The 15449-nt window shown below is 44.7% G+C and overlaps 1 protein-coding gene across 10 annotated transcripts in view; it reads left to right on the top strand.

Annotated features, from left to right (window-relative positions):
- The window catches only part of LOC115166741 (C-myc promoter-binding protein), a 151525-nt gene that overhangs the window by 33039 nt on the left and 103037 nt on the right, over nt 1–15449 (top strand). For all 10 annotated transcript variants that reach the window (XM_029720494.1, XM_029720498.1, XM_029720495.1 and 7 more), the window contains exons 4-5: nt 2530–2599; nt 7913–8082. In XM_029720494.1, coding sequence (XP_029576354.1) covers nt 2530–2599; nt 7913–8082 — 240 coding nt within the window. The remainder of the gene's footprint in view (nt 1–2529; nt 2600–7912; nt 8083–15449) is intronic.

Here is a 15449-nt window from a genome sequence, read left to right as displayed (position 1 = left end):
AGAGAGAGGTAGAGATAACATGGATGCTATGTGTTAACAGAGAGAGAGGTAGAGATAACATGGATGCTATGTGTTAACAGAGAGAGAGGTAGAGATAACATGGATGCTATGTGTTAACAGAGAGGTAGAGATAACATGGATGCTATGTGTTAACAGAGAGAGAGAGATAGAGATAACATGGATGCTATGTGTTAACAGAGAGAGAGGTAGAGATAACATGGATGCTATGTGTTAACAGAGAGAGAGGTAGAGATAACATGGATGCTATGTGTTAACAGAGAGAGAGAGGGAGAGATAACATGGATGCTATGTGTTAACAGAGAGAGAGGTAGAGATAACATGGATGCTATGTGTTAACAGAGAGAGAGGTAGAGATAACATGGATGCTATGTGTTAACAGAGAGAGAGGTAGAGATAACATGGATGCTATGTGTTAACAGAGAGAGAGGTAGAGATAACATGGATGCTATGTGTTAACAGAGAGAGAGGTAGAGATAACATGGATGCTATGTGTTAACAGAGAGAGAGGTAGAGATAACATGGATGCTATGTGTTAACAGAGAGAGAGAGATAGAGATAACATGGATGCTATGTGTTAACAGAGAGAGAGGTAGAGATAACATGGATGCTATGTGTTAACAGAGAGAGAGAGATAGAGATAACATGGATGCTATGTGTTAACAGAGAGAGAGGTAGAGATAACATGGATGCTATGTGTTAACAGAGAGAGGTAGAGATAACATGGATGCTATGTGTTAACAGAGAGAGGTAGAGATAACATGGATGCTATGTGTTAACAGAGAGAGAGGTAGAGATAACATGGATGCTATGTGTTAACAGAGAGAGAGGTAGAGATAACATGGATGCTATGTGTTAACAGAGAGAGAGGTAGAGATAACATGGATACTATGTGTTAACAGAGAGAGAGGTAGAGATAACATGGATGCTATGTGTTAACAGAGAGAGAGAGATAGAGATAACATGGATGTTATGTGTTAACAGAGAGAGAGAGGGAGAGATAACATGGATGTTATGTGTTAACAGAGAGAGAGGTAGAGATAACATGGATGTTATGTGTTAACAGAGAGAGAGAGGGAGAGATAACATGGATGCTATGTGTTAACAGAGAGAGAGGTAGAGATAACATGGATGTTATGTGTTAACATAAACATTAGTCCAGCAGGTTTTTATCACACCTTATTCTATTCATCAGCTGCTCACAGAGACCTTGGTTAGTTTAATCAGGCATGTTAGAGCAGGGCTGGAGTACAATCCTGCAGGAGGAGGGTTAGCCAAACAATAATGACTGTAACAGAGACACCAAACCCCCTCCTTCCTTAATGCAGAGACACCAAACCCCCTCATTCCTTAATGACAGAGACACCAAACCCCCTCCTTCCTTAATGACAGAGACACCAAACCCCCTCTTTCCTTAATGACAGAGACACCAAACCCCCACCTTCCTTAATGACAGAGACACCAAACCCCCTCCTTCCTTAATGACAGAGACACCAAACCCCCTCCTTCCTTAATGGCAGAGACACCAAACCCCCTCCTTTCTTAATGGCAGAGACACCAAACCCCCTCCTTCCTTAATGGCAGAGACACCAAACCCCCTCCTTCCTTAATGACAGAGACACCAAACCCCCTCCTTCCTTAATGGCAGAGACACCAAACCCCCTCCTTCCTTAATGGCAGAGACACCAAACCCCCTCCTTCCTTAATGGCAGAGACACCAAACCCCCTCCTTCCTTAATGACAGAGACACCAAACCCCCTCCTTCCTTAATGACAGAGACACCAAACCCCCTCCTTGCTTAATGACAGAGACACCAAACCCCCTCCTTCCTTAATGACAGAGACACCTAACCCCCTCCTTCCTTAATGGCAGAGACACCGAACCCCCTCTTTCCATAATGGTAGAGACACCAAACCCCCTCCTTCCTTAATGTTAGAGACACCAAACCCGCTCCTTGCTTAATGACAGAGACACCAAACCCCCTCCTTCCTTAATGACAGAGACACCGAACCCCCTCCTTCCTTAATGGCAGAGACACCGAACCCCCTCTTTCCTTAATGACAGAGACACCAAACCCCCTCCTTCCTTAATGACAGAGACACCAAACACCCTCCTTCCTTAATGACAGAGACACCAAACCCCCTCCTTCCTTAATGGCAGAGACACCAAACCCCCTCTTTCCTTAATGACAGAGACACCAAACCCCCTCCTTCCTTAATGACAGAGACACCAAACCCCCTCCTTCCTTAATGACAAAGACACCAAACCCCCTCCTTCCTTAATGGCAGAGACACCGAACCCCCTCTTTCCTTAATGACAGAGACACCAAACCCCCTCCTTCCTTAATGGCAGAGACACCGAACCCTCTTTCCTTAATGGCAGAGACACCGAACCCCCTCTTTCCTTAATGACAGAGACACCAAACCCCCTCCTTCCTAAATGACAGAGACACCAAACCATGTGGTGTGGTGTAATTGAAATCCAAACAACACGTGTCATCTCTGTTTTCAGTGGGGTTCCTCTGTCTATCTGTGTTACAAGAAGTCTGTGGCCAAAACCAACACCATAGCCTACAAAGCAGGTGAGTGAACGTCCCTGGAAGAGGAGAAATGACATTTATCTGTAGAAATCCCGGAGCTAAGACATGTATCTCCTGCACAGCACACAGGAGGTGAAATATCTCCGCAGTTAGGATGATATTATTGCCGGTCTTAAAACAGACATTTGTCCTGGTATATCATATACACATGGCCACAATCAAGAAGTACAACTAGCCGTTTAATGGCAATTAGCATTACATGGGCTGCTATATAGGTGATGTTTTCTCTTGGTAGGGTCAGGCACTGTAGAGCAGTACTATCCCCGTAGAGCCCAGTCACTGTCCAAGGTCCTGTAGTATGGCTGCTTCACACTGACTTTAAAATGTGTTTATTTAACCTTTATTTAACCAGAGGGAGTGATAAGCAGTCCCTCTGGCCAGTTCTTTTCATCTGAAACACAATGAGCCCCATTGATGGACAGGCTGACGTTCCATTTGACTGATGCATTGTCCCAATTGGTACCCTATTCCCTATAGGTCTTGGTCAAAAGTAGTGCACAACATAGGGAAAAGGGGGCCATTTGGGACGCAAACCTGATGTTCCTCTGGAGACTCCCTCCAACCCCCTGCTCTGCTGTACCAGAGAATACATGATACTCCCTCCAACCCCCTGCTCTGCTGTACCAGATAATACATGATACTCCCTTCAACCCCCTGCTCTGCTGTATCAGAGAATACATGATACTCCCTCCAACCCTCTGCTCTGCTCTACCAGAGAATACATGATACTCCCTCCAACCCCCTGCTCTGCTGTACCAGAGAATACATGATACTCCCTCCAACCCCCTGCTCTGCTGTACCAGAGAATACATGATACTCCCTCCAACCCCCTGCTCTGCTGTACCAGAGAATACATGATACTCCCTCCAACCCCCTGCTCTGCTGTACCAGAGAATACATGATACTCCCTCCAACCCCCTGCTCTGCTGTACCAGAGAATACATGATACTCCCTCCAACCCCCTGCTCTGCTGTACCAGAGAATACATGATACTCCCTCCAACCCCCTGCTCTGCTGTATCAGAGAATACATGATACTCCCTCCAACCCCCTGCTCTGCTGTACCAGATAATACATGATACTCCCTCTAACCCCCTGCTCTGCTGTATCAGAGAATACATGATACTCCCTCCAACCCCCTTCTCTGCTGTATCAGAGAATACATGATACTCCCTCCAACCCCCTGCTCTGCTGTACCAGAGAATACATGATACTTCTATATCTAACATTCACAGACAAAAGTCTCCAGCTGCTCATTTTGACTAATGAAAGGTTTCGGTACTTTTTGGTGCAGGTACATTGTGGTACTTGTCATTTTTATGCTAATTCTCTGGTTTTGAGTCATTCATGTTTATAACAGGGTTTGGATTCTCCCTGGTTGGATGTTGAGTCATTCATGTTTATAACAGGGTTTGGATTCTCCCTGGTTGGCTGGTGAGTCATTCATGTTTATAACAGGGTTTGGATTCTCCCTGGTTGGATGGTGAGTCATTCATGTTTATAACAGGGTTTGGATTCTCTCTGGTTGGCTGGTGAGTCATTCATGTTTATAACAGGGTTTGGATTCTCTCTGGTTGGCTGGTGAGTCATTCATGTTTATAACAGGGTTTGGATTCTCCCTGGTTGGCTGGTGAGTCATTCATGTTTATAACAGGGTTTGGATTCTCCCTGGTTGGATGGTGAGTCATTCATGTTTATAACAGGGTTTGGATTCTCTCTGGTTGGCTGGTGAGTCATTCATGTTTATAACAGGGTTTGGATTCTCTCTGGTTGGCTGGTGAGTCATTCATGTTTATAACAGGGTTTGGATTCTCTCTGGTTGGCTGGTGAGTCATTCATGTTTATAACAGGGTTTCGATTCTCTCTGGTTGGATGGTGAGTCATTCATGTTTATAACAGGGTTAGGATTCTCTCTGGTGAGTGAGTAAATGTGGACACTTTTTTTCTCTACACTTCATTGTGACGATAAATGGTTGTAACTTTTTTCTCACACAGTTATTTGGTTGTTCAATGCAAATGCTCTAGTGATGAGTCATGGATGTTGACAGCAGGGTAGGAGGGATTATGGTTGGCTGGTGTATCAGAGATTCTCCCTGGTTGGCTGGTGTATCAGAGATTCTCCCTGGTTGGCTGGTGTATCAGAGATTCTCCCTGGTTGGCTGGTGTATCAGAGATTCTCCCTGGTTGGCTGGTGTATCAGAGATTCTCCCTGGTTGGCTGGTGTATCAGAGATTCTCCCTGGTTGGCTGATGTATCAGAGATTCTCCCTGGTTGGCTGGTGTATCAGAGATTCTCCCTGGTTGGCTGGTGTATCAGAGATTCTCCCTGGTTGGCTGGTGTATCAGAGATTCTCCCTGGTTGGCTGGTGTATCAGAGATTCTCCCTGGTTGGCTGGTGTATCAGAGATTCTCCCTGGTTGGCTGACGTATCAGAGATTCTCCCTGGTTGGCTGACGTATCAGAGATTCTCCCTGGTTGGCTGGTGTATCAGAGATTCTCCCTGGTTGGCTGGTGTATCAGAGATTCTCCCTGGTTGGCTGGTGTATCAGAGATTCTCCCTGGTTGGCTGGTGTATCAGAGATTCTCCCTGGTTGGCTGGTGTATCAGAGATTCTCCCTGGTTGGCTGGTGTATCAGAGATTCTCCCTGGTTGGCTGGTGTATCAGAGATTCTCCCTGGTTGGCTGGTGTATCAGAGATTCTCCCTGGTTGGCTGACGTATCAGAGATTCTCCCTGGTTGGCTGATGTATCAGAGATTCTCCCTGGTTGGCTGGTGTATCAGAGATTCTCCCTGGTTGGCTGGTGTATCAGAGATTCTCCCTGGTTGGCTGGTGTATCAGAGATTCTCCCTGGTTGGCTGGTGTATCAGAGATTCTCCCTGGTTGGCTGGTGTATCAGAGATTCTCCCTGGTTGGCTGATGTATTAGATATTTTCCCTGGTTGGCTGATGTATTAGATATTTTCCCTGGTTGGCTGATGTATCAGAGATTCTCCCTGGTTGGCTGACGTATCAGAGATTCTCCCTGGTTGGCTGACGTATCAGAGATTCTTCCTGGTTGGCTGACGTATCAGAGATTCTTCCTGGTTGGCTGATGAGCCAGTAAGAGGCAGCGATATATCCATGAGGATATGGACCAGGCAGGGTGTGAGAGAGAGAGAGAGAGAGACAGAGAGAGACAGAGAGACAGAGAGAGAGAGAGAGAGAGAGAGAGAGAGACAGAGAGAGAGAGAGCGAGACAGAGAGAGAGACAGAGAGAGACAGAGAGACAGAGAGAGAGAGATAGAGAGAGACAGAGAGACAGAGAGAGAGAGAGACAGAGAGAGAGAGAGACATGAGAGAGAGAGAGAGACAGAGAGAGAGAGAGAGAGACATGAGAGAGACAGAGAGAGAGAGAGAGACATGAGAGAGACAGAGAGAGAGAGAGAGAGAGAGAGAGAGAGAGTTGCATGAGAACATACTGTAGTCTGCAGTGATGTGCTGCTGGTGTGTTAAGACTTGTTAAGACTTTGTTAAGACGTGTTGTGGCGTGTTGTGAGACAGACAGTGTTCTGGGTTAAACACTGTTAATGATGCCAATACACGCTCCTAGAGCCTTAAAGAGATACTTCACCCAAGTAAGAAAATGACTCCCTTTCTTTGGGACATCATGGTGCTCACCAGTCACCAGTAATTACTGGGCTAGGCCTAAGTGTAGCTAATTGGTGTCTATGGACAATGACTAGGCCTAATTAACAAAGACTTCATTATCTGTCAGCGACTGCTTAGTGCTACAGGAACTGCCTAGTGTTGCATGTAATGATGATTATGATCATATCCTGATACATTAACTGAGAGATAGTCCTCTATCAACCCATAGCTGCCTAGTGGTTCATTACAATAGAAACATTCTACATTAACCCATAGCTGTTTAGTGGTTAATTACAATATAAACGTTCTACGTTAACCCATAGCTGTTTAGTGGTTCATTACAATAGAAATAATCTATAATAACCCATAGCTGTTTAGTGGTTCATTACAATAGAAACATTCTACATTAACCCATAGCTGTTTAGTGGTTAATTACAATATAAACGTTCTACATTAACCCATAGCTGTTTAGTGGTTCATTACAATAGAAATATTCTACATTAACCCATAGCTGTTTAGTGGTTAATTACAATAGAAACGTTCTACATTAACCCATAGCTGTTTAGTGGTTAATTACAATAGAAACATTCTACATTAACCCATAGCTGTTTAGTGGTTAATTACAATAGAAACATTCTACATTAACCCATAGCTGTTTAGTGGTTAATTACAATAGAAACATTCTACATTAAGCCATAGCTGTTTAGTGGTTAATTACAATAAAAACATTCTACATTAAGCCATAGCTGTTTAGTGGTTAATTACAATAGAAACATTCTACATTAACCCATAGCTGTTTAGTGGTTAATTACAATAGAAACATTCTACATTAACCCATAGCTGTTTAGCAGTTAATCACAATAGAAACATTCTACATTAACCCATAGCTGTTTAGTGGTTAATTACAATAGAAACATTCTACATTAACCCATAGCTGTTTAGTGGTTAATTACAATAGAAACATTCTACATTAAGCCATAGCTGTTTAGTGGTTAATTACAATAGAAACATTCTACATTAAGCCATAGCTGTTTAGTGGTTAATTACAATAGAAACATTCTACATTAACCCATAGCTGTTTAGTGGTTAATTACAATATAAACATTCTACATTAACCCATAGCTGTTTAGTGGTTAATTACAATAGAAACATTCTACATTAAGCCATAGCTGTTTAGTGGTTAATTACAATAGAAACATTCTACATTAACCCATAGCTGTTTAGTGGTTAATTACAATATAAACATTCTACATTAACCCATAGCTGTTTAGTGGTTGATTACAATATAAACGTTCTACATTAACCCATAGCTGTTTAGTGGTTAATTACAATAGAAACATTCTACATTAACCCATAGCTGTTTAGTGATTAATTACAATAGAAACATTCTACATTAACCCATAGCTGTTTAGTGGTTAATTACAATAGAAACATTCTACATTAACCCCCATTTTATTGAGGTGTGATCTCCTTTATTGAGTTATCTCTCTCTCTCTCCCTGTCCTTCCCTCCCTCTCCCTCTCCCCTCCTTCCCTCCCCTCTCCTTCATTCCTTTCCTCTCCCTCTCCCCTCCTTCCGTCCCCTCTTCTTCATTCCTACCCCCTCTCTCTCTCCCTCCCCCTCTCCTTCTCTCCCCCTCCCTCCCCCACTCCCTCCCTCCCTCCCTCCAGGTCTGTTTAGCAGGTATCCTGAGGAGGACTATGAGTCTTTCCCCCTGCCTGAGTCCGTGTCTCTGTTCTGTCTGCCCATGGGGGCCACCATCGAGGCCTGGCCGGCCCAGACCAAATACTCCCTGCCTGTCTTCTCCACCTTCGTACTGACCGGATCCTCTGGAGAGAAGGTAACACACACATGAGCGTTCATGCAGGCAGGCATGCACACACACACACACACACACACACACACACACACACACACACACACACACACACACACACACACACACACACACACACACACACACACACACACACACACACACACACACACACACACACACACACACACACCCCTAACCTTTTGAGAATGGTTATTCCACCATACACACCCGTCCACATGCATGCAGTAGGTCCAAGGAATGTTATCTTAACAAACAAACACGCACACACACACACTCTCACACACGTGGACACACATACACACACTCTCACACACGTGGACACACATACACACACTCTCACACACGTGGACACACATCCACACCTCCGGGAACACTTATACCTCCTACATACACACATGCAGCTAAAGGAATGTTATCCCACCGAACACACACACACTGACACACACACACCTACGCATTTGTATTTATTATGGATCCCCATTAGTTCCTGCCAAGGCAGCAGATACTCTTCCTGGGGTTTATTATGGATCCCCATTAGTTCCTGCCAAGGCAGCAGATACTCTTCCTGGGGTTTATTATGGATCCCCATTAGTTCCTGCCAAGGCAGCAGATACTCTTCCTGGGGTTTATTATGGATCCCCATTAGTTCCTGCCAAGGCAGCAGATACTCTTCCTGGGGTTTATTATGGATCCCCATTAGTTCCTGCCAAGGCAGCAGATACTCTTCCTGGGGTTTATTATGGATCCCCATTAGTTCCTGCCGAGGCAGCAGCTACTCTTCCTGGGGTTTATTATGGATCCCCATTAGTTCCTGCCAAGGCAGCAGATACTCTTCCTGGGGTTTATTATGGATCCCCATTAGTTCCTGCCAAGGCAGCAGATACTCTTCCTGGGGTTTATTATGGATCCCCATTAGTTCCTGCCAAGGCAGCAGATACTCTTCCTGGGGTTTATTATGGATCCCCATTAGTTCCTGCCAAGGCAGCAGATACTCTTCCTGGGGTTTATTATGGATCCCCATTAGTTCCTGCCAAGGCAGCAGATACTCTTCCTGGGGTTTATTATGGATCCCCATTAGTTCCTGCCAAGGCAGCAGATACTCTTCCTGGGGTTTATTATGGATCCCCATTAGTTCCTGCCGAGGCAGCAGCTACTCTTCCTGGGGTTTATTATGGATCCCCATTAGTTCCTGCCAAGGCAGCAGATACTCTTCCTGGGGTTTATTATGGATCCCCATTAGTTCCTGCCAAGGCAGCAGATACTCTTCCTGGGGTTTATTATGGATCCCCATTAGTTCCTGCCAAGGCAGCAGATACTCTTCCTGGGGTTTATTATGGATCCCCATTAGTTCCTGCCAAGGCAGCAGATACTCTTCCTGGGGTTTATTATGGATCCCCATTAGTTCCTGCCAAGGCAGCAGATACTCTTCCTGGGGTTTATTATGGATCCCCATTAGTTCCTGCCAAGGCAGCAGATACTCTTCCTGGGGTTTATTATGGATCCCCATTAGTTCCTGCCAAGGCAGCAGATACTCTTCCTGGGGTTTATTATGGATCCCCATTAGTTCCTGCCAAGGCAGCAGATACTCTTCCTGGGGTTTATTATGGATCCCCATTAGTTCCTGCCAAGGCAGCAGATACTCTTCCTGGGGTCTAAACACATTAAAGCACTTACATCACACACAAAACAAAAGATATGGTGTGTGTAATACCACCATACAATAATATTACACTGTACGTGTGCTAGCGTGTGTGTGTGTGTGCGTGCGTGTGCGTGTGCGTGTGTGTGTGTGTGTGTGGTTAATTTAGGGGTTAATTACAATAGTAATTAACCACTGGGACTGTGTCTCTTCACAGTCCCCACTGTTCCATAGGTCTTATTTTATCTGTTTTATTTATTTATTTGATTCTACTTCTTGCATCAGTTACCTGATGTGGAATAGAGTTCCATGTAGTCATGGCTCTACGTAGTACTGTGAGCCTCCCATAGTCTGTTCTGGACTTGGGGACTGTGAAGAGACCTCTTGTGGCTTGTCTACCTCTTGTGGCAGACGTTGACACATTAACACACAACAACAGCTGAGGAGGCCTCAGCCAAAACATTACCCATACTGGGGCACCAGGAAACCACGGTGACGCACAGCACACGCCAGCAGTGAAAGTGGGTCACACACACACACACACACACACACACACACACACACACACACACACACACACACACACACACACACACACACACACATACACACACACACAAGAATGAAATGGAACAGATACAACCAGAAATAGATAGGCAGTCACAGCTGCCGGAAGGATCTTGGCTTCAAAGAGTAACCACCAAGGAGAAACACCACAGTGACAGGCAGCAAGGTAACAGCTAGCTAGTAGCTAGCTAGCTTATCTGTAAACACCACAATGACAGGCAGCAGGGTAACAGCTAGCTAGTAGCTAACAGTAGCTAGCAGGGTAACAGCTAGTAGCTAGCTAGCTTATCTGTAAACACCACAGTGACAGGCAGCAAGGTTACAGCTAGCTAGTAGCTAGCTAGCTTATCTGTAAACACCACAATGACAGGCAGCAGGGTAACAGCTAGCTAGTAGCCAGCTAGCTTATCTGTAAACACCACAGTGACAGGCAGCGGGGTAACAGCTAGCTAGTAGCTAGCTTATCTGTAAACACCACAATGACAGGCAGCGGGGTAACAGCTAGTAGCTAGCTAGCTTATCTGTAAACACCACAATGACAGGCAGCGGGGTAACAGCTAGTAGCTAGCTAGCTTATCTGTAAACACCACAGTGACAGGCAGCGGGGTAACAGCTAGCTAGTAGCTAGCTAGCTTATCTGTAAACACCACAGTGAGAGGCAGCGGGGTAACAGCTAGCTAGTAGCTTGATTGAGCTTGCCTAGGCTTAGTGGACCTATTGAATACTAGCTAAAATACAACCCCGTTGGGGTCTGAAAGTGGAGCCATGTGGTGAAACCCAGGTCTGAATAAAACTAGTAGGACCTGAACCCAGGTCTAAATAAAACTAATAGGACCTGAACCCAGGTCTGAATAAAACTAGTAGGACCTGAACCCAGGTCTAAATAAAGCTAATAGGACCTGAACCCAGGTCTGAATAAAACTAGTAGGACCTGAACCCAGGTCTAAATAAAACTAATAGGACCTGAACCCAGGTCTGAATATAACTAGTAGGACCTGAACCCAGGTCTAAATAAAACTAATAGGACCTGAACCCAGGTCTTAATAAAACTAGTAGGACCTGAACCCAGGTCTAAATAAAACTAATAGGACCTGAACCCAGGTCTAAATAAAACTAATAGGACCTGAACCCAGGTCTAAATAAAACTAATAGGACCTGAACCCAGGTCTAAATAAAACTAATAGGACCTGAACCCAGGTCTGAATAAAACTAGTAGGACCTGAACCCAGGTCTAAATAAAACTAGTAGGACCTGAACCCAGGTCTGAATAAAACTAGTAGGACCTGAACCCAGGTCTAAATAAAACTAATAGGACCTGAACCCAGGTCTAAATAAAACTAATAGGACCTGAACCCAGGTCTAAATAAAACTAATAGGACCTGAACCAAGGTCTGAATAAAACTAATAGGACCTGAACCCAGGTCTGAATAAAACTAGTAGGACCTGAACCCAGGTCTGAATTAAACTAATAGGACCTGAACCCAGGTCTGAATAAAACTAATAGGACCTGAACCCAGGTCTGAATAACACTAATAGGACCTAAACCCAGGTCTGAATAAAACTAATAGGACCTGAACCCAGGTCTGAATAAAACTAACAGGACCTGAACCCAGGTCTGAATTAAACTAATAGGACCTGAACCCGGGTCTGAATAAAACTAATAGGACCTGAACCCAGGTCTGAATAAAACTAACAGGACCTGAACCCAGGTCTAAATAAAACTAACAGGACCTGAACCCAGGTCTGAATAAAACTAGTAGGACCTGAACCCAGGTCTGAATAAAACTAGTAGGACCTGAACCCAGGTCTGAATTAAACTAATAGGACCTGAACCCAGGTCTGAATAAAACTAATAGGACCTGAACCCAGGTCTGAATAAAACTAGTAGGACCTGAACCCAGGTCTGAATAAAACTAGTAGGACCTGAACCCAGGTCTGAATAAAACTAATAGGACCTGAACCCAGGATAGCTACGGTAGCGCCGGGCTTAAAACGACCAGGGGTCAAAACGACGGCCGACGTGCAACCACTCTGTTTGGTTCTGTCTGTCTCTTGGCTGACCCAACCGTGTGTGTGTGTGTGTGTGTGTGTGTGTGTGTGTGTGTGTGTGTGTGTGTGTGTGTGTGTGTGTGTGTGTGTGTGTGTGTGTGTGTGTGTGTGTGTGTGTGTGGTAGGTGAGCTGTGTTTTCCTGGCCAAGGTCAAAGAGACAGTCAGGAGGTCCTGGTGTCCTGCCTCTCATTCTGCTCACAGACCAGGCTTCCCTTTAAACTGAGCATGTCAGCCGCTGACCCAGACATTTACTAACACAAAGTATGAACACTTTACAGCATACAGGACAATGCATTCTGTCCACACAGGCAGTACACACCCTGACTGAAGGCTGTTCTATACTAGACTATACCCCCTGACTGAAGACTGTTCTGTACTAGACTATACCCCCTGACTGAAGGCTGTTCTGTACTAGACTATACCCCCTGACTGAAGGCTGTTCTGTACTAGACTATACCCCCTGACTGAAGGCTGTTCTATACTAGACTATACCCCCTGACTGAAGGCTGTTCTGTACTAGACTATACCCCCTGACTGAAGGCTGTTCTGTACTAGACTATACCCCCTTCTGGGAACAGTTAGTAAATTACCTAAATACAGTAGGAGATCAGAAAAGCCTTTTGGCTGTGATCCAGACTGTATATTATGATGTTATGTGATCTGTCTCTACGAGCATAATACTGGGTTTCCAGGAATCAAACTGCTCTGTGTTTGTCTCTAGGATTATGCTAGATTTAGAATGTGTAGAGAGAGAAGGTAAAAACACAGAGAGCTCGTACAAGGTCAGATGTAGACAGAGAGGGTAACCCAGCTGGTACAAGGTCAGATGTAGACAGAGAGGGTAAAGACAGAGAGAGAGAGTAACCTAGCTGGTACAAGGTCAGATGTAGACAGAGAGGGTAAAGACAGAGAGAGAGAGTAACCTAGCTGGTACAAGGTCAGATGTAGACAGAGAGAGGGTAACCCAGCTGGTACAAGGTCAGATGTAGACAGAGAGAGGGTAACCCAGCTGGTACAAGGTCAGATGTAGACAGAGAGGGTAAAGACAGAGAGAGAGAGTAACCCAGCTGGTACAAGGTCAGATGTAGACAGAGAGGGTAAAGACAGAGAGAGAGAGTAACCCAGCTGGTACAAGGTCAGATGTAGGCAGAGAGGGTAAAGACAGAGAGAGAGAGTAACCCAGCTGGTACAAGGTCAGATGTAGACAGAGAGGGTAAAGACAGAGAGAGAGAGTAACCCAGCTGGTACAAGGTCAGATGTAGACAGAGAGGGTAAAGACAGAGAGAGAGAGTAACCCAGCTGGTACAAGGTCAGATATATTTATTGCTTTTTAAATGTTTAGGGATTTTTCTGCATAGAAAATGATTGGGCGGGCCTCTTAAGTCCAAAGAGGGCTCCTTGCCAAGCCCCCGGCCACGCCCACCACCAAAGTCCCTTTTTGATCCGGAGAAAACCCTGATTCTTATTGAAGTTTCACTGAGAAGCACGATGGTTAATGGTTGATTATGGTGCACTAGATACAAGAATTACAATACTAACTCTGTGTAGTTCATGTATGTTTTCCAGTCAGAGTATGATCGGTCGGAGATCCGGCTCCTCGCTCACAGAGTACCGCTCCACGTCCATTCCAACCGCTCTGCTAAAAACCGCTCCTCGCTCACAGGAAGAAAAAAATCTAGCTGCTCCAAATTCCCTCCATTCATTATAATCACCATTTAACCAACACCCATCTATTGTTGTGACTACCTGGACCTACCATTTAACCAACACCCATCTATTGTTGTGACTACCTGGACCTACCATTTAACCAACACTCATCTATTGTTGTGACTACCTGGACCTACCGTTTAACCAACACCCATCTATTGTTGTGACTACCTGGACCTACCATTTAACCAACACTCATCTATTGTTATGACTACCTGGACCTACCATTTAACCAACACTCATCTATTGTTATGACTACCTGGACCTACCATTTAACCAACACCCATCTATTGTTGTGACTACCTGGACCTACCATTTAACCAACACCCATCTATTGTTGTGACTACCTGGACCTACCATTTAACCAACACCCATCTATTGTTGTGACTACCTGGACCTACCGTTTAACCAACACCCATCTATTGTTGTGACTACCTGGACCTACCATTTAACCAACACCCATCTATTGTTGTGACTACCTGGACCTACCATTTAACCAACACCCATCTATTGTTGTGACTACCTGGACCTACCATTTAACCAACACCCATCTATTGTTGTGACTACCTGGACCTACCATTTAACCAACACCCATCTATTGTTGTGACTACCTGGACCTACCATTTAACCAACACCCATCTATTGTTGTGACTACCTGGACCTACCATTTAACCAACACTCATCTATTGTTGTGACTACCTGGACCTACCGTTTAACCAACACCCATCTATTGTTGTGACTACCTGGACCTACCATTTAACCAACACTCATCTATTGTTATGACTACCTGGACCTACCATTTAACCAACACTCATCTATTGTTATGACTACCTGGACCTACCATTTAACCAACACCCATCTATTGTTGTGACTACCTGGACCTACCATTTAACCAACACTCATCTATTGTTGTGACTACCTGGACCTACCGTTTAACCAACACCCATCTATTGTTGTGACTACCTGGACCTACCATTTAACCAACACTCATCTATTGTTATGACTACCTGGACCTACCATTTAACCAACACTCATCTATTGTTATGACTACCTGGACCTACCATTTAACCAACACCCATCTATTGTTGTGACTACCTGGACCTACCATTTAACCAACACCCATCTATTGTTGTGACTACCTGGACCTACCATTTAACCAACACCCATCTATTGTTGTGACTACCTGGACCTACCGTTTAACCAACACCCATCTATTGTTGTGACTACCTGGACCTACCGTTTAACCAACACCCATCTATTGTTGTGACTACCTGGACCTACCATTTAACCAACACCCATCTATTGTTGTGACTACCTGGACCTACCATTTAACCAACACCCATCTATTGTTGTGACTACCTGGACCTACCATTTAACCAACACCCATCTATTGTTGTGACTACC

The sequence above is a fragment of the Salmo trutta genome, chromosome 29 (genome assembly GCF_901001165.1).
Source record: "Salmo trutta chromosome 29, fSalTru1.1, whole genome shotgun sequence".
Classification (NCBI taxonomy): domain Eukaryota; kingdom Metazoa; phylum Chordata; class Actinopteri; order Salmoniformes; family Salmonidae; genus Salmo; species Salmo trutta.
This window is presented reverse-complemented; position numbering and strand designations above follow the sequence as displayed.